This window comes from Anomalospiza imberbis, chromosome 9 (assembly GCF_031753505.1).
Source record: "Anomalospiza imberbis isolate Cuckoo-Finch-1a 21T00152 chromosome 9, ASM3175350v1, whole genome shotgun sequence".
NCBI lineage: Eukaryota > Metazoa > Chordata > Aves > Passeriformes > Viduidae > Anomalospiza > Anomalospiza imberbis.
In genome coordinates this window covers 1,481,783-1,505,554 of record NC_089689.1, presented here as the reverse complement: position 1 = coordinate 1,505,554, position 23,772 = coordinate 1,481,783, and the positions used below count along the sequence as shown (strand labels likewise).

General features: G+C 49.5%; 1 protein-coding gene across 1 annotated transcript; it reads right to left on the bottom strand.

Moving 5' to 3' along the window:
• Positions 1-1,834: 1,834 nt before the first annotated feature.
• Positions 1,835-10,511, bottom strand: TNFSF4 (TNF superfamily member 4). The gene is made up of 3 exons (XM_068199153.1): positions 8,967-10,511; positions 4,246-4,282; positions 1,835-2,218 (listed from the first exon to the last, which is right to left on the bottom strand). The coding sequence occupies exons 1-3, from the start codon at positions 9,180-9,182 to the stop codon at positions 1,869-1,871; spliced, it is 603 nt and encodes a 200-aa protein (XP_068055254.1). The 5' UTR covers positions 9,183-10,511; the 3' UTR covers positions 1,835-1,868.
• Between the last annotated feature and the right edge of the window lie 13,261 nt (positions 10,512-23,772).

The following is a 23,772-nucleotide window of genomic DNA, read 5'->3' as shown; positions in this document are numbered from 1 at the left end:
CTATGTGAAAATTTCATGTAGTTTCCATAGCATTGGAAATGTCTGCTCAAACACTGCATGTATCATTCACCAGTCACTTCCAACCTCCTTCTCCCCCAGCCCCCGCCTCCAAGGGACACTACAAACCCCAGTGTTGCAAAGGAAAAATTTATTCTTTTTTAGGAAGAGAAACACATTCTCACTTCTGCTGGGGAGTGACAGTCCCCAGCCTCGGGGAAGGGTGCAGCTGCCTTCAGTCCCCGTGGTGGTGAGCAAAATATCCCGTAATGATGAGCATCCTGTGGGTGCAAGTCAGCCACAGCTTCTCAGTTGAGGGGAGAAAGCTGCTTCTTGGCACTACGTGAGTTGACTGCTTCAGCCGGTTTCCCCTGAGGCTCTGGCCTGGCCCAGGTAGGGAAGCTCCTTAGCCTAAAGCCCAGGAAAGCTCTCCAAGGCCTGGAGGATGTCCTTAGTTGCCCGTAGCACCTGAGCCTGCTGGAGTGCTCAGCCATGAGTGCATCAGTCCAGGTCTGGGTGCCTGCAAAGCAGGAACAGCCCAGAGCATTGGAAGCATTTTCAAAGAGGAGTTTGGTGCTGACAACCTGCTCTGAAGCCTTCCCAGTGTTTCTAAGCAATCTGATGTAACATTCTTATGCCCATCATTTAAATACATAAATACTTCTAACAAAAGGCTTTGGAGTGTGCAGCCAGCAGCGACACGCTGAAATGTTGATGGAGTTCCTTGGGAGACACGAAGTCAAAAACTGACCGTGGTTAAAATCTGCCTTTGCTGCGAGCAAAAACCTCCCAGCTGCTGGCTGTGCTGGGGTCAGGGGCTGCCTGCAGCATGGGCAGGACCTGTGTGCAGCAGCTGCAGTGAGAGCAGGCGTGAGCAGCCCCGGGTCACTGAGAGAGCTCGGAGTGCAGCAGCAGCCAGGCAGGTGTGCCTGCTGCCCGTGGAGGCCGTGCCTGGGAATCTCTGGAGCTCACCTGTGGGGCAAAGCCAAGGGCAGGCATGAGAACCATCCGAGTCCTCCCTGAGGAAAGGCTGCACAGACCTGCAGCTTCCCCTTGGCCCGTTAGAGAGAGCTCAGCACAGCTTTGCCCAACTTTTTGTGTGCCTGGATCACTTGTGGGTCAAGCCAGCGTGTGTGTGCTTGAAGGAGGTTTTCCTCTGAGGCCTTACATCTCAAGAGGTGAATGTCCCAGCAGATGGGCATCAGTAGTCTGCAGACAGCTGGAACAGCCAGTGGGGCTCTGCTCTCAAAGGCTGCTCCCCAAAACTCCACAGTCAGTGCTCCTGCTGCCCAGTGCAGTCCTGTCAGCTCATTTCCAAACACCACCTTCCCTCACGGCCCTTCCCTCTCACACAGCCTTTATCTGGCTCACTGCAAAGGCATTTCCTGCTGCCTCTTCCCTGTTTGCCATCTTGCTGGGCAGATTTGTGCTCCTCCTGCTCCAAGTGGCTTCAAGACACTTGAGGTATCTTCCTGACTCACCAGACTTTTATTTGAGAAAAAACACAACACATTTCTACTATATACACATACTGTTAAGTAAATAGGGAAGCCCAGGGTTTCTCTGAATATGAGCTAAGCTTGGGTGACTTTCTTTGGCTTTTGTTTCTGTTCTTCTCAAAGAGCTTCACGCATCCCTTTCCCCAGTGCTGGAAAGATCCATCCTGGGTAGCAAATCAGCTGCAGAGAGCTCCAAAGAGGCGAATCCTGCATGCACTATATAAAACCTGTGGTTCATCTGCACTCCCACCGAGGCCCTCCACAGCCCCACGGAGGGGTTCTGGAGCAGTCTGCCTGTACAAGTACAAAACCTACAGCTCGGTGGGGAAGGCTGTGCTTTCCGTGCTGCTCTTCAGACTCCAGCTCCTGCAGCTAGGACTTGTTCTCACCTACTAACACCAGGCTGAAGGTCAGGTCCGAGATGTTGGCATGGGAGCTGGTCCACAGCGTGATGCTCTCCTGCTCGAACAGGTAGAGCACTGTGCTGAGGTTCACTCTGCTCTCATTGCCCTGCAGAGTCTCCTCCCACGGGACTCTCCTGATCGTCTTCTGTGTGACCTGCAGGGTCAGCTTCAGCTTGACCCCGTGCCTCTGCAGGAAGATGGAGCTCCTCAGGGCCACGAGGTACAGGCCGTCACAGGGGACCAGGATGGAGCCGTTCCTGACCTGGATGGGCCCGAATTCCGCAGTGAGGTTCACGGCTCCTCCTTCTGTGCTTTCACCTGGAATGGAAGGAAGCAAAGATGATCCCGTGGTGACAAATGTCTTCTAGGAAATGGCTTGGTTTGCACCACCTGACTGCAGGGAAAATTTGAAAACTATAAGAAAAGGGGAGAGTAAACTAGAGAACAGGGCAGACCAATGTGAGAAATAGATTTGTAGAGAGTTCTCAAAGCCTAACAAGAGACTCAGATAGTATACATCTGTATACAAACTCTGAAATAAAAAATACTAACCTAGAAATACCATAGAATAAGACGTTGTTGAGAAAGAAATATAACTAGAAACAAGTTTCAAAAGATAGCCTTACAAATAAGACTAAATACTTTAGGGAAATAAAACTATGTAAAATACATTGCAGTAAAACCCACAGAGTAATTTTAGATTATTCACTTTGAAACATTTACAACATAGTGTAACAAAAACTAATAAACCAAGAAACACCTTTCATATATTGTAATTACAAAATAATTAACTTCTAATTATAATGTAAAGATAACATCTGTATTGTTTCACCCTTCACATAAGACTAAAAATAAAATAAAAGTTTTTAAAACACCTCTTAGCTACCCCATCTCTACGTAAAAAAAAAAAAAAAGCTTAATCCAACAGAGCACAGCTAGAATATTATCTACCCTAGCCAGACATCATCTCCCATGGAAATTTACAGATTACCACTCTTGACTAAACTGTGCCTTTTGGCACATGGTTTATATGGATTGCTCCTCCAGATTTTTATTTATGCACTATTTACTTACTCTGTATCTTAAAATACAGAAAAATACAGCAAGTAAAGCATCACTGTGAGTTTAGAAAGAAAAGGTTCATAAAAAGAACAGGAAAATTAAGAAAGTAAATAAGATGAAGAAAAAGTATATAAGTAAATAAGTAAAAAAGTAAATAAGATTAAGAAAAAGCATCCAGAGCTGGAAGACAAAAAGTGCTTTCTGTGCAGATACTGGTAACATAAGCCCTTGTCTTAGAGTTTGGTTGTGGGTTTTTGTGGTTTTTGTTGTTGTTGTTGTGTTTGGTTTGGTTTGGTTTGGTTTGGTTTGGTTTTTTTCCCCAAAAGACACGATGAAAGAGCAGCAAAGAGAGAGAAGCAGAAGTATCTAATTAATACAGAGCAGAAAAAGGAGAAATTGAACGTGGCAAGAAAGGTTTTCTGGTGGAATGAAGAGTACCAGCTCCCAGGCTGTGCTGGCCATGTTTCTCTGCTGTGCCCCGGGGTTCTCAGCACACCAGCTGAAACCCCTGGGACCAGGGCAGCCAGAAGGGCTCCAGGCAGGGAGCACAGCTCCTCTGGGCTGGGGCCAAATTTCTCAAGCTTTTCCTCCGAAGAACGTGAGTTTCTATTAGGTTGGACTCCCTGCTGCCTCGCACTTCTGACTGGAAGTAAAACTGTCAATAATGTTTTCAGTATTATTTTAATAGTTTTCCTGATTGGTTTTTTTTTGAGGTGTGGCATCAGACAAACCTGCAGTGTAGCTGCCAGGCAGAGCAGCACATCTGATATGGTGGGTGCTCCCACCCACTCCCCCTGAGGAAATCATTTACATTTTTCATAAATCAGGAAACCATTGACTTGTTTCAGAAAAACCCAAGAGCGTGCTGTGTGCATTTAGTAAATTGTCAAAAAAAAAAGCCTTTCTTGTTCATTCACAGAGCGGAAGAGTGTTTTAGGAGATGGGAGAGGGCTGCAGGGATCCACGCCGATTTTCAGGATTTTTGTTCTGCTCTGGGAAAACCCAGTTGTTTCACCCTGTCCCCTTGCAGCACTGGGGCAGGCTTGGCCGCTCTCCCCCGACAGCTCTCCTGGCCCCTGTCCTCCATCAGAAGAAGCAGCCATCACTGTGCCCCCAAGCACGTAGGAGCCATTTGGGTATTTTGGGGGCCACGGATGCCGCGGAGGTGCCTGGCGGCTGTGGTAGGGTGGGGATCCCCCCACCCAGCGCGACGGGGGATGTGGCCCGGCGGTGCCTGGGGGATCATCAAGGGTCCCCCCGGCTCCCCCCAGCCCAAGACCCACCTGTGTAGCGGATGTGGGTCCACAGCACTTTGTCGCTCTGGCTCTGGAAGACAAAGCGGACAAACGCTCGTTAGGGCGGCGGGCCGGCGCGTCCCCGTGCTGCCGGCTCCGCTCCCTGCCCGCAGCGGCGGAGCAGCCTCGGGGCGCAGCCGCTGCCAGCCGCCGCCTTGTCGCCGTTCCCGAGTGATTTCTGCCTGCTTCCCAGGCAGTGCGGCTGCCAGCCCGGCGCTGAGCCCTCCCGAGCGCCGCGGGTTGGTGTGTTCAGAAAACCGCGCTGCTGTGTGCATCCAGGCAGAGCAAGCAGCAAGGAAAACACAAAAATTATTTCTCTGCCTATCCTAAAATATCCTAATCTCCCCCAAAAATACCCTATCTTTAACCTTCATCCATTAAAAAAAAAGATCTTCCAAAAGTTTAAAATAAATTAAAGTATACAAATATGTAAAATACATTATAACTTAGCACAAAATTAAAAAAAAAACTTTGACGTTTTAAAATAAATAAAAAATAATAAATATAAATAAAATATAATAATTATTTAAATACTAAATATATAAATATATAAAATATTAAATAAATAAATATAAATAAAACTAAATTTAAAAATTTAAACATTATCTAATCTCCTTCATATTCTCCATCTACTCAATTTTCTACAATATTAAAAACAGAAAATAATTAATTAAAAATACACAATGTAATTGTTACATAAACAAAAAGTTAATTATTAATAAAAAAATTCTAAAATCAGTGCGGAGAGGAGAAGGCTCTAGGGAGAACTTAAAGCACCTTTGAGTACCTAAAGGGGCTCCAGGGGAGTTGGAGAGAGGCTTTTGACCAGGGCTTGGAGTGATGAGGGAGGGGGAAATGGTTTTGAAATGACAGAGGGCAGGTTTAGGTTAGATATTAGGAAGAACTTCTTCCTAATTTTGGTGGTGAGGCACTGGCACCGGTTGCCCAGAGAAGCTGTGGATGCTCCATCCCTGGAAGTGTTCAAGGCCAGGTTGGAAGGGGCTCGGAGCAGCCTGTGACAGTGCAAGGTGTCCCTCTCTGCTTATGGCAGAGGGGATGGAAAGAGATTATCTTCACGCTCCCTTCCAGCCTAAATCATTCTGTGACCCTGTGATTTGTATTTATGAATGTAACAGAGAATGTGAATGCAGATATAGAAGTGTGTATCTTTCTGGCCAGATATGCAAAACACCAAACTTCTGCGCTGGATTTTTAAATCTGACCTTGGCATCTCAAACTCGTCTCTCGTCATAACCACAGGAGACCCAAATCTGCAGTCTCCACCCAACCACAAGTCTTCAGCCTTTTGCCTGATTAAAGAGTGAATCTTGGGCTCGGCACTCTGTGTTCTTCTCCTTACCTGTGCCAAAGGCTCCCTGCGGGAGAAGAAGTGCCCGTGACATGGGATTGGGCTGGCTTCCATGGCTTTGGGCTGGGTGGCACAGGGGCACAGGGACCGCGCAGGGTGTGAGCGCACACCGCAGGTTCGGGGCAGGGCAGGCGGCAGGGGAAGGCTGCGGGAGCTCGGAGCGCTCTGGAGCCGAGGTGGGAGCTGGAGCTGGAAGAGGTCTGCTCTGGCACCCTCTAGTGCTGCCACGGCTGATGCTCCGCGCCCGCAGGGCTGGACACCGCTGGCAAACACAAGCCGTCATCGAACTGTCTCCCTTGGCACCAGCGTCCCTTTCCATTGCCTCGGCTCGAATCTCATGCTTGATCTTATTCCTGAGCGCACAAGATTTCTCTCCTGGCTCACACAGCCGGGATTTCCATGTAGTTTCTCAACAAGACAAGAGCAAAGCACTCAGCGCGTGTCTGGGGCCGAACAAGGTCTGCCACAATCTGTGTGATCTGGCCACTGATGGACAGGGTGTAATTCAACACTGACAGCCTGGGCCAGCCACCTACATCAACCCCGCTGTCACGAATGCAAATTGCCTTTCACACATCTCTTGCAGTTGTTGTGTGATCTCAAAGCACTGTGCAGGTACCCACTGGTAAATCCTGCTGAGCACACGATGTGCTGCTGGCACTGGAAGGGCTCTGGGAGCTCGCAGCAAAGTGAGTGACTTCTCTTTCTCTGCTCTGCCTCCACATGGGATGTGGGAAAGTGTGCCAGGAGGGCTGAGGACACGGAGGTGCTTCTTACTGACAGCCTCAGGTTTCCCCATGCCATTTACACACAGACCCTTCCTTTCTGCCTGTTCTGGATCCCTGAACAGGGGACTTGCCCCTGGCTGGGACACTGTGTCCAGGGCCGTGCCACCTGGCACCAGTTTCAGGAATAAGTTTGGACCTCACAAAGCAAACCTCAGAAGGCTGATTGAGGGCACTGCCTGTGCTCCACGTGGAGCTGTCCCATGGGTGGCAGGTGACCATCCCCTGGAAGTGGGTTGTACCTTCTCCTCACCAGGATCAGGGATTTTACCTGCCAAGCAAGAGGAAAGGTGTGGCAAGAGAAGGCAATTCCAGCAGAGGTGGGAATTGCAGATGCAAAAGCAGACTATCACTGACCTTTTTTTTAACTTCCTCATTTGGAAATCTCAGCTGAGGTTTGTTCTCCAAGGGATATCATGACAGAAATGAGATCACTGTCCCTTTTTGTTAGCACAGTCTAGGCTGCAGATGCTGACTACTGAGGATGTGCCATGACATTATTTATCCTCTGTTTTCACAGAACAGTCCAGGAGGGCTTTTTTTTAAGAGCCATGTTTCCACAAGGACAATGGAAAGGAATCAAATATGGTCTCTCTGTGAAAAAACACAGTTATTCCCTTGCAAATAAAGTTAGCATGACACTCTGCACCTTGGAGAGCAGGAGACTCTTCCCAAGGATAGGGAGAGACACTCATTCACTCCCATGGGCCACTCTCACGCTGCTGTGCCCCTACTTCCATAAATATGCCTAAACTGCCCCAAAAGTCAAGTCAGATCCATGCTGCTGCCCCTCCAGGAGACATTTATATGGCCAGTTCATGATTATCCAGCTGAGCCCTGTGATTGCACTGCAATGAAATCTCCCCATGTACTACTCCTGCACAGAGCAGGGCACTCCAAACAAGACACCAGGGTTATCTGTTAAACTAGTAGAAATAATAGTCCCAACCCTGTAGTTACCAAGTGTTTAAAACTGAAAAGGTCCTTTGGTGATTCTCAGGACCTGGACTTTTCATCTGTTGCCATTGCTGCCCCTCGAGCACTCTGTTTCAGTTATTTCTGTTGAGGAAGGGAAGCTCCAGACACGTACCGTGTCCCTTGACCTACTGCTGCTCCCTTGGGTTTGTAAGGCTCCCAGGCAGCATTGCCAGGCCCTGCTATCTTCCTCTGGAAGAGGAGCATTTTTACAGAAGAGCCACATGATGAGAGATGGGGCTTCACAGCCAGAGTGTGACCTGGGAGAGGTTTCTGCACCTTGAGCACTGTGACTGCTTGCACTCCTCTGCTGCCTTACAGTGCAACTTCCCAAAAGTTGCAAAGTTCTCAAAACTTCTCTCCCAAAGCAGGGGAAGGAGAAGAGGATTGACCTGAATGACAAATGCTGTCTTTCAGTGTTGTCAGGATCGTTATTGTGCAGTTCAATAGCCAGAGCGAGCCTCAAGTCAATGAAAGCTGTGCAGAGCACAGAGGTTTCGTTAAGCAGCACAGGACCTGGAGCGTGAGGCCACGGTTACATGCCTGGCTTGCTTCTGTGCCAAGCCTGGGTGGGAGGAAAGAATGAACTCGGGTAAAATGAAGCACAACAAGCTTTAAAGTGGTGCAAAGCTCTTGGAGAAGGAGTGGGAGGAGAAATCGCTGCTGCACGAGCAGCTCTGAAGCAGCAGTGAAAGGTTCTTGACAATCCAGCAGCCTGCAAGCACGTGCGAGAGGCAAACACGTATTTGCTGCAGCTTGTTCTGGAGCACTGTGAGCCCCAAGCATTTTTGTTATTTGTCCTGCTTGCTCTGGTGCTGTGGGCACACCAAACTCTCTGTGGACACCCCAGCCTTCCTCAGGCAGGCACAGAAGGAGATGACTGCTCCTAACCCTGCTTTATGGGCAGGCTGAGAGCACCCAAAGGTGTCAGGAGGTCTTGCTAGAGCTGTCACAAGGGTGACTTGCTTTCTCACACATCTGCTTGCCATTTAGTACACTCTGAAAGTTCAGGAGGTGTTGATGAGCACATTGGGTTGTCGTTCACGCACTCGAGCTTATGCAATTAAATATATTCAATTCAATAATTAAATTAATAACAATTAAATAATTAAATAGAAATAATTAAATAGAAATAATTAAATATATTTATATTAAATATAAATTAAATAGATTGAATATATATAATATATTTAATATATTTAATATATATACATTAAATATATTTAATTGAAATACGCACAAGTCACTGCAGGGAGGGGCAAGAGTGGGAGGGAGTCAGACCTCCCTTCCCCAGGGATCAGGGAAAAGAGCATTCTTGGAACAGTCACTGTCCTGGAAACTTGGGCTCAAACCCTGCACTGGGCAACACTGAATGTCATTTCGAGGACAGGCAATTAAAATAAAAAGAAAATAAATTTTAAAAATACTCTATCATACAGAAGGGATTAAAAACTTGAATAGGGATAGAGATAAACTTAAAAGCTTTTTTCTTTTCTTAAAAAAAAAAAAAAAAAAAGAAAAGAAGCCCATATTGCTGGCTTTGCAGGCCAGCAGACAGAGGGTTGAACACGAGTTCTTACCTTTGAGGGCCGCAGAAAATGTACACCCAGGTAAATCAGGCAGGCAAGCAGTAAAATCCACTGAGCCACGGCGGAGACGAGGTGCAGCGTGCTCCTGAGCTGCCCTCCCTGCCAGAGCTTCCACTCGTCCTCTGCACGTTGCCTTTGGGGCTCCAGCTGCTCCCCAGCCCCTGGCTCAGCGTCGGGCTCTCCTTCCATCGCAGCCCCCCCTTCCATCCCAGCCCGCTGGCAGCAGCCCCTGGGGAAGGCCAGGAGCAGGGCAGGAGCCCGTGGGGAGCAGGGGCTGTGAGCTCCTGTCCCAGGAGCAGAGATGAAGTGAAGACAGTGCCTTCAGGAGATCGCTTTATGCACAGAGAAGCAGGCGGGGGAACTTCTTTGTGACTAATCTAAATTTCCCCTTCCTTCCTTCCTTACTTTCTTTCTTTCTTTTCTTTTTTTTTTTTTTTTTTTTAATTTTTTTTCTTTTGGTTTTTTGTGTGAATGCGGGGGCTGATTTATTGCATCCCAGTTCAGTTTTGAGTAAGGGCCTTTCAAAGGAGAGATGTTTATGTCTTTCATAGCTTCAACTGTGGATGTGTGTTCTTTCCAATAATAACGAAGATTTGGGTGGACATTGCTTGTCTTGACTCAACCTTTTGTCAGTAAAAACTCTCACCACTCTGTTCACCCTCAGGTGGGGAGTTTACAGGGCTGGCTCTCTCCCCTTCTAGCATCTTATAATGCTCCCGAAATCTCTTTTCTGCACAGAAGCAATGAATAGGAAAGGATGTGGGACACGTGGATAGCACAAGGGATTGGAGAGAAAACAGGCACTTCCCTTTTCACGCTTTTTCTTCCGGTTTTAAAGCCTTGGGATGCTGTGCAAAGCATAGGAAGGAGAAAACTGAGAACTGTTTGAGAACAAATTCCCCTTTTGCACACTGGGAAACCTGTAGTCCAGGAAATGCCTCCAAAGGGGCATTTCCTGGCCATGCAGGCTTTTCTCCTGGCAGAGGGAAGCCTGTCCCTTGGGATGCCTTTGGCTTGTCTCTGTGACTTTTGCTTGTGACACCCAGAGCTGCCAAATATCAGTTGGTTGAAGCAGGGACCATCTCCTGTGCTTATTTTGGGTGGCAGACTTTGCATCACGCTTCGGGGGCAGTCCAGCACTGCTGTTTCCACTGCTCTTTTTGCTGGACTTTTTTCTGCTGTAAATTACCAAATCATGACCAAAGGCAGGTGCTGCCTTTTCCTGGTGAGGATGGAACCCACTGGGAGTATAATTACCTGCCTGCCTTCTAGGGATGAGTTGTCAGAAAGTTTCCCTTCCCCAAAATGTGCCCTCTTAACCTGTCACGAGGCACATGTGCTGACATGTAACCTGCATGCAGAGGAAGCAGGAGCAATGTTCTTTGATGTGTTCTCCCATCTAGGCAAGGATATTTCCTGTGAACATAAACCAGATGGAGAGGGGAGTGCAGCAGCTGGGTGGGACCTGCTGTGAGGACACCCCACGCTGAGCTGAGGGTGGCTCGAGTCAGGGATGCACTCTGCTGCAGAGCACACCACAGGTCATGGAAGCTGAGTGGAGATGGTTCCGCTTCCACATCTTCCACTGGTGTGGAAGTTCTCCTTCCCTTCCCACCTCTGGTCACTGCCTGGGTGTGCTGGAGCTCCTGTCTGAGCCCCAGCCTGATGAGAGCCCCCAGGAAGAGCCCTCACCCTCCTTCCTCCACCAGAAATACGACTGCACACGGCAAGGAGGGCTGGGGCTGCCCCGGAGCAGCTCCCTGGGATGCAGAGTGTGAGCTTGGCGTTTTGGGTCACACAGCACCTGGGAACCCCGGCAGGGATGGGACTGCCCAGCCCTGCAGAGGAATGAAGTGATGCCTTGAGGTGCTGCAGAGGGCTGTTGGGGCTGGAGGGATGTGAAGAGGATTGTTTGCTTCATTGGATCTGCAGTGTCATGTCTAGGGACGAGGAGGTCCCCAGGAAAGCTGCTCTGAGTGGTCCCAACCTGCTCCTTCCAGGAAAAGAAACTTGGGCTCACTGCTCACTGCTCCGTTTCTGCAAAAACACCAGGATGCTGAGCTAAGACACCCCAAACCCTTGCAAGGCTGTAATTCTCACATTTTACACACATGACTTGGAACCAGATGCGAGCTCTTCCCAGTCTCCGTCTCCTCTCTCCCTGACCCTGGATTTTGTACTGGTTTTCTTTCTAAAACTCTAAAAAAACCTCTGTGTGAAGGTTCTGCTTATGTATTTCTGGAATTGTCTTGTCATTTCTGTACTCCCCCAGAGCAAGTGCCTTTCAGCCTGAGTTAGCAGCACTGGCAGCAGGAAAGCTGCATTGCAATTTTGTCCTTGGCACAGTATCCAAAACAGGAGAGAGGACAACACCTTCAGGGGCATCACAAACACCCTTGCACAGACTCTTCCGTGGCTCTGGTTGTTTTTAGCTTCTCTTCCTGCCTTGCACAGGAGGAGAAGCCTGCATGCTACCTGGTGGCTTTCAGAGGCCCCGCTCTCCCTCTGAGACCTCCCAGGTCTTTGGAATCCCAACGCATCCCAGAGCCGCTGCACACACTCAGCATTTCCCAGAATCCGCTGTGTTCATCAGAACAGAATAATTCATCAGAATGATTTTGGTTCCTCTTCCACAGGGCCCTTGAAGTTGGAGTCTCTTGGGGTTTTGCAGTCAGCTGGTCATTCTGGTGAGCAGGCAGGCTGGGAGGGCTTTGGGCATGCCGGTGCTGTGGTCGCCTAGTCAGTATTCCAAAGAAATGCCTCTCGGTGGCACATGCAGGAGCTTCCTTCCAGCAAGGACTGAAGGAAACCAGGGCAAGTTGGCAGCCAGGCACGCTGCTCTGTTTGGTTTTGACAACAATCCAATATCTCCTCCATCAGTCTGTCATTTCTGGGCTTCCCCAGACTGGGGAGCTGAGTGATTTTAAACTTTGGCTGAAGGGTGTTGGTTACAGCCCAGGCTAAATCCTGCAGTGTCATGGTTGCACCAGGACTCAGCTGGAGCCCCGGCCTGGCAGTGCCCAAGATCACTGGGCAGGGGCACAGAGCAGAGCCCCTGGCCCACGGGGACACTCTGTGTGTGACAGTCACAGAGCAGAAGCCTTTAACCCGGACTGGGCAGCCCTTACCGGCACCCACCTTCATTTAACCCCTGTTTCTCAAGGGAAAGTGCTCTCATCTCCTCAAGAGGAGGAATTGGGGAGTTACACAGTGTAGGAAATGGATTTGTAGAGAGCTTTTAGGGTTTGATAGAAGGTTTGCACAGTATGTATTTGTATGTAAACTCTGAGATAAGAAATGCCTCTCCATTGCCCCATCTCTGAGTCAGGAAAAGGGTCAGACAATATAGGAGAATTTAACTTCTCAGAAGAACAGTGGAAGAACCAATTAAACTGTTTGCAAAGAGCTACAAGGAAAAAGAAAGCGAGTAGCAAGCAGTGTGGACTTGGAAGAACAAAACCAGGTGCTGCCCGTGGGGCAAGGAAAACTCTTGGGCAGAGGAGCAGCTGTGGGAATGCACTGCATCTTCAGCAATAGCCTTGTTTCTCTTTTTCATAATACCTGTGAAGCATGGTCTGGGTGAAACTGCTGCTCAGCAGGTGGGGAGGTGATGGAGTGATTTTGAATTGTGTATAATGAATTTTTTAATCAAAAATTGTTTTTAACAAAATGGAAGGATGGACCCTGTCCCCCTGGACCTGCCCGTCTGCAGCGTGCCCTTTTCCTTGGGGATCCTCTGGCAGGCCAAGCAGGAAGGGGGACATGCTCACAGGTGGGAGCCTCTCAGCTCCTGCTGGTAGCTTTTATCTATAATTTACCTTTTACCTGTCATTTCAGCTGCAGTCAAGCAATGCAACTGACACTGGATGCTGGGTTGTCCTCCTGTGTGTGGGCGCCTGTCTTCCAGCAAGGTGTCATGGTTTGATTTAGTAAAACAGTAGAGAATAGCAAAGGAAGCCTTTGAGGGGGAGAAAAGCAAACTGTTACAAAGGCAAGGTTTTTGTGTGCCCCAGCAACTGCTGTTCAATGTCTCTGTCCACTCCAGAAATAAAGTATTTTATAATTAAGACAGATTTATTTGTCAAAGTCAGGGACTTCTGCCTAAAAGGTTTGTGGGGTCCTGCTCCAGTGTCTCTGAACCACATGAACTATTTGTCTCCCTTGATCATCAGAACAGAAGACACCAGTGTCTCTCACATTTAGCACACTAAGAATCTGATGATTTCTGGCTGATTTTAGTTGCTAAACTGGAAAAAAAATACTATATATGTTTCCTTTGCTAAAATAGATTATGAATCTGAGCTGAAAAGTTATTCTTGGAGGTGGCAGGTAGAGAGGTCCCTCTAAAAATTCAGGAGGTGGGCTAAATTATCCTTGTGGATCCCTTCCAACTCATGATATTCTATGATTCTGTGATTAATTACACTGCCATGTGGCTTTTCCTTGCTCCTTGTGCACAGCCACCTTTTGGCTGACGTGCGTGTGTGTCGAGGGTCTCTGACAGCAAAGGCACTGAGCCAGTAAGGAGGAATTCCTGTTAGTCAGGCTCATTTTGGCAGTGTAAATTAGAGACAGAAAATGTGGAAATGCTGTGAAATCACAAAAATATTGACATTTAGGCAGAGCCAAGATCGTGTGGCGATATCCCCAAAGAGGAGCATGATCACCTCTCTGGGGTAAATCCCACTGTGCCCCACCCCACAGTGCTGCCCTGGTGGTTTTCCTAGGAAGCTGCTTTATGGGAGCAGGGAGATGAGCAGTGGATGGGTTCCCTAGAGCCCACCTGCAGCAGCTGCTGTGAGCACAGTCATTTTTCCTGCTTGTCAGAGTCCCTGGGCCAAGAGAAGGGACAAGAGGACAAAATGCTGAGGTGCATTGGGCACAGCAAAGCCAGGCAGGATGAGAAGCTTCCCCCCTGGCAGTGCTGGCAGCTGCTCTGGTGGTGCCTGGCTAGGTGGGATTTGGGCATGGACACCAGGAAGAGCCTGGTGCTCAGTGGTGGCTCTCCAGACCAGCTCTGTGGTTTCCAGCACAGCCCCAGGGGCAGCAGTGCAGCCCTCCCAGCACTGCCGCGGCTGGCAGCCACCACCAGCCACAGCAGACTTGCTGGGGTCCAAAGCTCAGCTGCTGGCTCTTTTTGGATGTGACAGGAGATTTCCCACTGCTGCTGGTGGTCTTTGCCCTGAGCTCTGTCTGTCTCTGTGCTGTTCTGCTCCTGGGAGTGGACTCCCCTTATCAGCCATCATCTGAGTGGGTCAGGGCTAAGGGATGCCTTGAGAGGCTCCCTGGAACAGAGCCTGGGCAGAGTTAAAGGAATAAAGTAGGGATTTATTAAAAGACCTTCACAGCATACTCCTTGGCCAGTACAAGAGCTTGGCCGTGGTTACAGCCAAGATGGACCCCAGGTCATGAGTTTTCACACTTTTATAAGTTTTGGTCCATTTCCATCTCGGGGTTCATTGTCCAATTCCAGCTCCAGGTGATGCAGTCCCATCCTCCCAGTCTGCTCTCCTCAATTCCCTGTTGTTTGCACCTTTTGGGCTGAAGCTGCAGCGGTGTCCTTGGTTCTGGGCTGGAAAAGGATTGTTTTGTGAAAAGGATTGTTTTGTGTGCCTGAGCTGTGGGGAGAGCTCACTAACACTTTATATGCAGTTCAGAGTTATAAATTAATGCAGTACAGAATCTGGAAAACATGAAAGCTCAAACTTAAGGCATCATAAGCATCCAGTGTGGCACCTCTGAAAAGTCGAGTTCAACTTATTCACACACATCTTCCTTCCTTTTTCTTACAGCTGCTTCAGCCAGAAATCCCACCCTAACTCACTGTCCTGCTGTAAGGTATCGGCAGAGAAAAACCAAATACATCTTTTGAAATTTTTCTGGTACAGAGAATAAACAATCTATGACAAGAAAAGAAAGAATTCTATGGCTGACATTCAGAAATGGAGCTCTTGCAGAGGTATCTGGGTAGCCCAGCTCCATTCCCACTCGTTCCTGTGGTGTCAGAAATCCCCAGGAGGGACATGAAGACCCTGATGCCCCAGATACAGCTCTGCTCTGGGTTGAGGAAGTGGTTTCTCTTCCTATCTGGCCCTGCCGTCATTCACCTGACTGCTTCTCCTAATCACCCCTGTGGGAGTTTTTTGGCCAGCAAAGATGGTCTCAAAGTCATCCCTTCCGAAAATGAGGTTTTATTGCAGCTCTTGAATCTTCCTGTGTGTTTCTAACCTGTTCACTTCTTTTTAACCTGAGAAGAATTTCAAGCAGATTTTGGGGAAGGATTTGCAGGCAGAGGTCCTTCCTTTTTTTAGCCTTATTAATTCCCTTAAATAGCTGAAGCATGAGCAGTTGGGTGGTGGGCAGGTAGACACTGCAGTAGGAAGAAAGGGAGTTAAGAGCTGGTGGCCTCTCTAGGACAGAGACATGTTGGACACTGCAGCAGCTCTGTCTGCAAATCCCCGCCTCTGTTTGGGGGTGACTTGTGCTTTTTAATCAGTGGCGATAGCCCTGCATTTACTTCAAACTGTTGCATTGCAGAGGTGGAGAAGAGTTAGTTGTTATCCCTGCCCCAGCCAAGCCCAGCAAGAAAGATCCACTTTCCTGCCTAAGTGCCATTTCCTGCCTAAGACACTTCACCCCTCTGCCAGTGTTTTGTTGGGATGGTATTTTAGCATCCTTTGCTGATCAGGATGCATGCAATACCACTTCACCTGCCTCTCACCATCAGCTCCACCAGCAAAGGTTAATCCATTGGCTGTGGAACTTCAGAGACTGTGTCAGGACCTGGTGTCAATAAAACCACACTGATTAGGGTGATGCTTCACCTTCGTGAACACTGTGAACTCTTTCCTTTTCTGTTTTCTCAACATTGCTTTCTCATTTCTAACAGCTGTCAGGTTAAGCTTCTGGCTAAATTGTTTCCTTCTCTGTCTCTCAAATACATGTTAAAGAGTTCATTAACTTTCCATTCACAGTCATTTAGCTATTGTTCTTTCCACCTGGTCAGTTTGGCTCATAATTTCCTCTAACTTATATTAGCTCTTTTGCAATATCGAGTAGCTGTATTACTGGCTGGGGCTGCCCTCCTTTTGCTTATACTGACTACAGTCAGGTCATGGTCACTAATCCTTAAGCCCTGACCACTTCTTCAGCAATTAAAAAACTTCAGCACTTAAAAACCCACCAAATGTAGCACTTGCATCCAGGATAACAGTTCTACTGTAACTATTTCAATATTAGGAAATGTCCATCTGAAGCCACTGTAAACTCTCCCAACATTCTCCTTGGTCTCACACAAGGCCTGATGGAGATTTTCCCTTCTCTGCACCCTGCAGGGGGAGGGTTGCTGGGTTGTTGGTGCCAATCTCTGTTTTAACACAGCACACAGAAAAAAAAAGGGGCTCAGTTTTCTCCTTTTAATCCTTTTATTTGCGAAACACTGAATTATCTAGGTGCAGCTTTAATGAATGATTGAAAAGTTATCATCACAACAGGGTTTCTGTAGGCTTAAACTTCTACTTTTGGGCGAGATGAGGAAGGACCCATAATCTCCAAAAATCAGGCAGTCGTGGCCCCTTACCCAAGGGTGCCCCTGGCAGATCAGTCCTTGAGGCTTTCAATCTTCACTGCCTGCACATGACCCAGCAGCACAGTTATATGCTCAATACCAGAACAACTCCTGTAGATTTGCTGTTGCCAATTCCTCCCTGGAGAAGGGAGCCCATCGCTGACAGCCTCCGGCCTGGAGAAGTGCAAACCGGAGGCTGCAAGGGAGTCTTGCAAATTCAAATCATTCTGTTTTCTTCTGGGTGTTTTTGCCCCTTGTTACACTTAGCTGCAGCTTTGGGCACACGACTGAACACGCCAAGGTCATGCCACAACAGCCAGTGTTCATTAATCGATGCCCCCTTTTATAGTGTGGGGAATTTCAAAATTCCCGCGCTTGAACACCGAATTAGTGGAAGTCTCAACCCTGCCCAGCCCACTAACTAACTCGATGTCTGCATTCAAGCTTAAATAAGATTGGCTGGGGTCCCCTGTTTGAGTTTGAATCTAACTTACCATTGTCTTACCCACGGCCCCGTTTACTTCTATTCTTTAGTGAACTAAGCTGGCCAGGTTCAGAGGTCTGTTGCAGCCAATTCCATGCGTGCAGCTGCAGAGCATTTCGCAGCTGCTGTATCGCTCTGCCCCGGCTGTACAGCCGGCAGACAGAGCCCGTGCGCCCCGTTTGCAGCAGGAGCAGCCCGTGGGTGCTGCGGAGCCCTGCCCGTGTCTGCGCTCCAGGGATGAGTGCGCCCGCTCCCCGCTCGGGGCACGGCCGGGCGGCACCGAGAGCCCCAGATGAGTAACCCCGGCCAGAGGTTTCTCTGTTTGACACACTGCAGCACCGTGCTCGGCAGCCTTTACAGCGGGGCCACAGCTCCGAGGCTCTGGCTGCCTGCCCGTGTCACGCTGCCAGCCCCCAGGGACACGGGCAGGAGAGCAAGGGGTGCCAGCGGTGTGAAATCCGGGCAGGCTGAGCATCAGCCCCTCCCCAGCGGTGTCCGCAGCCGGGTCAGTGTTTGTTCTCTTCTCCATCTGCCATTTTCACTAGTCCTTAAGTGAAAAATAGCCCAGCCGAGTTTCTCCCCTGGGCACAGACATATCTGGGCTTCAGGGGCATGGCTGGGGCTCCCTTGCCTGCATCCCCCGGGGGAGCATGAGAGAGGACACTTCTCTGCAGGCAGGCACTCAGGCAGGAGCTCACACCAATGTGCCACAGGCAGAACATGCACAATCCTCACCCAAGCAACACCAGTGGCCTCATCCTATTCCCCTCCCTGGCTTATCAGGATGAAAGCCCAGAAGAGATATGCCCAAAACATAAATTCCTCCAGCTGCTAGTCTTAGATGTACAGTCTCTGCACTCTATCCTCCTGACTCCTGAGCCTTTTATCCTGGTTTGCAGCTGGTCTGGCTCACCGATTGCTAGCCCACACAGCCACCCACAGCCCCCTCTCTCTGAATGCTGCCATCCTGGCACACAGGGTGCTTTGCCCCATTGTGTCCCTCCCATCACGGGTACCCCAACCTCCACAATGCCTGTGCACATCAAACACAGACCCTCAGCAGGGAAACAGCCAAAGAGAGCTTGGAAAGCAGGTAGGACATGCTATAACCACCAGGCACAGGCCAGACAGGCACTTGAGCAGTCCCTTTTGTCCCTTTTCCCTCTGTTTCCCCCCACTGGTTCCTTCCACCTTGGTTCATCCCTTTCCCCACACATCCCACGAGTCCTGAGGGCTCTTCCCAGCATCCTGCAAGGAGCTCCATGTGCTGATCATCCTGTTTGCTTTGCAGCTGGGAAAGGTTTCCCAGTTCCTCACCACAGCACATGCACTAACCCAGGCAGTGTCCTCTCCCCATCAGGCCACCAGAGCTCACATGTGGAACAGATTCTTGGAGCATTGGATGCCTCTCGATTTCCTTCCGACAGGTCCTTCAGGCAGATTCCCACGCTGACATCAAACGGCTCTTAAATATTTTCACTGCATGACTGCAAAATCCTAACTCAGGAATTTGACAACATCTCTGTCTTGATAATTTATCTGTTCCTCATCTTGTTTTTGGGGATTCTTTGCTTTTTCAGTGTCTGCAGCTTCATAGAACCTAGAAAAAACTAATTCTTTCAAGTTGCATCTTCAGCACAGTTTTTCTCTGATCTGAGAAAAACTGCTTCTTCTCCTAAGACAACTTTTCCTTGCTAATGTTCTCAGTCCCCTTCAAGGCTGGGCATGGGAGAAGGAGCCCCAGGTTACCTTGTTTTTCTCAGCATCTCCTCTCCTCTGGTGGTGCCTGTGCCAGGCAGGGAGGGAGCAGTGCTGGCCAGAGCCAGCAGCTCCCGTGGGAGCAGCTCAGCACCGGGGCACGGCTGCAGGGGGGCACCTGCAGCCCACCTGGGGCACCTCAGGGGTGAGGTGGAGCCTCGCTGTCCTGCCTGTGCCTCCGAGAAACCCCCAGGCAGAAAGAGCCCCAGCCCCAGCCCTGCTCCCTTTATAGCTGGAGAGGCCTTCAGCCTGCAAAAAAACAAGTTTGCGCGCGTTAGAAAAAAAAAGACATTTCAGGGAAAAAAAATTTAAAGATAAAAAGGTCTGTCTCAACCTTTCTTTCGCAATTCTGAGCAACCTTTAGTGCCAAGAGCAGCAGTAAATCTGTGCTTTTTTCCCAGGAAATGCTTTCTGTGCGTGGGGCGTGCCGGGAGGGCGCAGGGCGGCAGCGCTGCCCCGGGACCAAGCAGCCTCGGGAGGAGGCAAACGTGTCCTGCCCCCATGGGGGTGGTGTTCCATGTGGGAATGGGATGGCTTCCATGGGGTGACAATGATCAAACACCAAGCCATGACCCAACAACTCAGCACGTGGATATATTTGCTTTAAAACTCGAGCAAGAAAAGCACTTGCAAGCAGCGAACGCACATCTGAGTAGGCTCAGTGTGTTGAACCAGGGGCCAGCACCCAGCCAGGCCCTGCAGGAGCTCACCCAGAGCCTGGCTCCTGTCCTCACCCCCAGCCTGTGCCTTCAGCCTGTGCTGTGCCTGAAACAACTGTGAAAACAGAGACTACTGCAGATGAAAACCTGTTTTAAATGATTCCTCATCTGTGCCCAAAGAACTGTTCACAATAATCATTATTCTTCTTTGCAGGATACCCGACTGTGCTGTTGTTAGACATTTACTGTTAGATATTTATCTGTTATTAGATGTTTATTGTTAGATGTTTGCGTGGATAGTTGTTTAATATTGTTAGATACTCATCTGTTATTAAATACCTATTATTAGTAAATATTAGAGACTCAACAAGGTTAAGGTATTGTCAAGCCTCTAAATGGGGGAAATGATGCCTCAGGTTTTAGCTTTTCTATTTTTCACATTCTGTGCTGCTTTAGTGTGTGGGTCTGGGCTGCATATGAGGGGATGGTGAGCTCTCTTCACAGAGCAGGGAGACAAAACAATTCCTTCTCCAGCTGGGGACCAAGGACAAATGATCCAAATCTCAGGCCCAAGAGCACAAACAACGTGGGCTGAAGAGAGAAAAACAAGAAGGATGGGACTTGGGCTGGAGCTGTAACTGGACAATTAGCTCCAATGTGCAAATGGAGCAGAACTGATAAAAGTGAGAGACCTCATGACCAATTGTGAATTTTGTGACCATTTTGGTTCATCTTGGGTGCGGCCCTGGCTGGGCTCTTGTGCTGCCCAAGGTGGATCCCTTTAATAAATCCCTGCTTTATTCTTTAACTCTCCCCAGCCTCTGCTCTAGCTCAGCCTTCACAAGGCATCCAGTGCCATCTCTCCCACACATCAGCTGCATCCTTCACTCTGGCCAGAGGAAGATAAATCACAAAAACCTCTTGCTTTATGCAGCATGGGGAGCAGGCTGGCATGCCATGGGTGCAGGTAGGATTGGCCCTGCCTCGGGCTGCCCTCTCGCCCTGCTCCTCACCTCTGTGGGGCTGTGGAGGAGCCCCTGGCTCTCCCCGGAGTGTCAGTGCCGCCCACAGTGCAGGATGTCTCCGGCTGCCATCCCCCCATGACTCAACTAGGTCACCGAGGTGGCGGTGGCGGGGCAGGAGGCAGGAGGCTGCCAGCGGGGCTTTCTCTGCTCTGAATGCCGCAGGCTCTGCCCATCTGTGACCTTTGCCAGGCCTGGTTTGAAGGCAGAAGTGGTGGGAAACCTGTCCTCGCTCAGGTTCGCTCTTGCACATCCCCTTGGCACTGAAAGCCGTGTGAGTCCCGCTGGGAGCGAGCCCGCTGGCGCTGGGACAGAGGGGAAGGCAGGCCACTGCCTCCAGGCTGGTGCCCCATCCTGCAGTGATGCTGGATTGTGGCAGGATTGTGCTGCAACACGTCACATCTCAAAGGGTTTGGGCTGTGCTTTGCCAGGTTTCATGCTCATCTTTCAGGCAAAGATTCTCCCAGTCAATTTTCTGCTCCTTCCACTGATTTTTCTGTGGTTATGTTAATCCTGGCAGGCTAATTTTGCTAATGGATAGAAGTATTTGTGGTTATGACTCGTTGGTAGTTGCACACTTGCCATCTGCAAAGCCCTTGCAGATCTGGGCAGAGATGTTGGTTAGTGCTGGAAAATAAAGCCCCCGTGGCTTTCCGTGGCACTCACGCTTGTCCCAGGGTTGGGATGTTCTTAGCCCTGTCTGATGGGCCACCCTGCCTCCCACAGGGACATTGGAATGAAGGAGAGACTTTTAAAACCCCTGTGTCCCTGGGATTTGAAGAGCTTCCTTTTGGTCCCTTTGCTTTCTAGCATTAGCTTGATACAGGTTTGGGGTTAGATTTAGGCTTAACTGCAAAAAAATCTGTTTTGTTTTGTTTTGTTTTGTTTTGTTTTCCTGGAAAAATTCTTCTGGTATTGTGTGGCTAAACAAAGCAAAAAAAAAAAAAAAAAAGAAAAAAAAAAATCCCAGAGGAGTTCATCTGATAATGTGGAGGAGTCCCATCTGCACCGTGCCAGGAGCAGCGCAGTCATGTCTCCCCACCGTGAGATAGCATCAATATTGCTTTGACTTGGGCAGGAGATAGGATGGAAAAACTGAAACTGCTCAAGTCAGCTGGAAATTTTTAGGTGGAGTGTGTGCCTGCTGCCTCCCAGGAGCCCACCACAGTGGGCAGCCCCACTGCAGAACCACCCCTGCCTGAGAGCCACACCCAAGTGCAAAACCACCCCAGCAGCCAGAGAGAGCCCAACCCCAACAGAGAGACCCTGGCATGGAGAAAGTGGAGGCGGAGGAGAGATTCCAGCCTCTGAAATGGAGATGGCTGGTTCTCCTTCAGCTGAAATGAAAGCCAGGTGCTTGTGGGGCTGCCAGAGAGGCAGATGCAGGCCAGAAGCTCTGCCAATCTCTGGCTAACTCTGCTTGCAGGCACAGAAATGTGCACTCCTGAGCAGAGCTCCTGTGCCTTTGCACTGGAAGTGCTGACTGAGGCATAGACACAGAGCCTTCATCTGACAGCCCTGGGCAGCACTGCTCCCCTAAGGCTGAGGGAATTGGGAGTGTTCAGCCTGAAATAGTCCTGAAACAAGCCCACAAGGAAGATGGACAGAGATGTTTTGCAAGGATAAGGGGGGAATGGCTTCTAACTGAAAGAAAGTACATTTGGACTAGATATTAGGGAAAAAATTGTTTACTGTGAGGGTGGAGAGGCACTGGCAAAGGCTGCCCAGCAGAAATATGAATGTCCCATCCTAGGCTTGGAGAACCTGGTCTGGTGGAAGGTCTTCCTGCCTATAGCAGGAGGGTTGGAACTGAATGGACTTTAAGGTCCCAAACCAAACCATTACAGGATTCTCAGGCAGACACCCCAGAGACAGTGGGTTCCAAGTGGTCCCTGCTGTCTCAGCATAGTGTCCCTCAAGCTGAGCAGGGGGGTTTGGTGCTGGGAGTTGTGGGTTGGTGTCCTTTCTTCTCCCCATGCAGAGTCCTTTTTTGTAGGCTTTCAGTAACACAGCATGCATGTAGTCAAATCTGGGGTAAAAATGTGCTGCTTAAGGCTGTGATTTTCCCAAACTCCAAGCAACCCAGTGCTGGCATCCTCAAAGCTTTTGAAATCTTTAAAGATGAAAAAGCAAACCCCAGCCTGTCAGATGCGGACAGTCCTGTGGGGCAGAGGGTTTCTCTGTGCTGGACACCAGCTCCTGGAGAGGAGCACTGCCTGTGGAGCAGGGGTGTCCCAGTGCCGTCCTCCACCCTGCCCTCACTGCAGGGGCTGTCCCAGCTCAGCTTCAAAGGCTGTGAGGAACCCCAGCACTGCTCTGAAGCCTCAGAAAGGAGTCAAGCAGCTGAGGGAACTGTGTGTCCGTGCCCAGCCAGAGCTGCCTTGGAGGATCAGGGAGCCCAGAGCATCTGAGCTGCAGCTCTCTGGTGCCACAGGCACCTGCTGTCTCAAACCACAAATTGCTTGGGCAATTTTTATTTTTGAGCAGTTCTTGCCTCTGCAGAAAGACCAGTCCTTCTGTCTCTGTGCTTGCTGGGTTTCATGAGAGCTGAAGGAAGAATAACTCGCTGGTTTCCACAACCAGCAGCTTTGCTATGCAGGGAGCAGGGAGAAATTTCCCTGGAGCCATAACCCAGTGATGCCCCCAGCAAAACAGAGTGGCAGGAGAACCACTGGAGCGAGCCCTGTGAGATGCGTTCTGTCCACGTCAGCACGAACTGACCCCCCCTGTCTCCCCTCTCCTCCTCACCAGTCCAGATCTTTGTGGTTTGCTTTTAGACCTCATCTCAAGCTGATGCCTCCTGGGCTCAAAAAGTCTCTTGGCAATCTGCTAATCCAGCAAGCTGATGCCTCTTGGGCTCAAAAAGTGTCTTGGCAATCTGCTAATCCAGCAAGCTGATGCCTCTTGGGCTCAAAAAGTGTCTTGGCAATCTGCTAATCCAGCAAGCTGATGCCTCTTGGGCTCAAAAAGTGTCTTGGCAATCTGCTAATCCAGCAAATAATCAGCTTAAACGAATTTAATGACTGCTAAGTGCCACATGGCATCACCCGTGGTTGCAGAACCCTGGCGGGGCTGGGTGGCTTTGCTGGGCTGGCTGCCTGTGCCCTCCCTCCCCTGGCTCAAAATCAGCACAAGCTGAGGAATCTTGGGACCATTTTATCAGCTTCCTTTGCCATCTGGTGACTGCATGGTGAACGAAGGATGATTTGCTCCGAGAGGTGGTGTGGGGGAATGGAGGGAATAAAGTTAATAAAGTGGATTTCCGGCTACTGACAGCTGGAAAGCCAACGTGTCAGGGTTAGGGTGA

Bases quoted from the DNA above. Each gene is read 5' to 3' on its own strand.
- TNFSF4 (XM_068199153.1), bottom strand. From the start codon at position 9,182: ATGGAAGGGGGGGCTGCGATGGAAGGAGAGCCCGACGCTGAGCCAGGG. The intron at 4,283-8,966 runs GTAAGAACTCGT...TTCCAGAGCCAG, and splicing joins ATTTTCTGCGGCCCTCAAAG to AGCGACAAAGTGCTGTGGAC. The intron at 2,219-4,245 runs GTGGGTCTTGGG...CTTCCATTCCAG, and splicing joins GACCCACATCCGCTACACAG to GTGAAAGCACAGAAGGAGGA.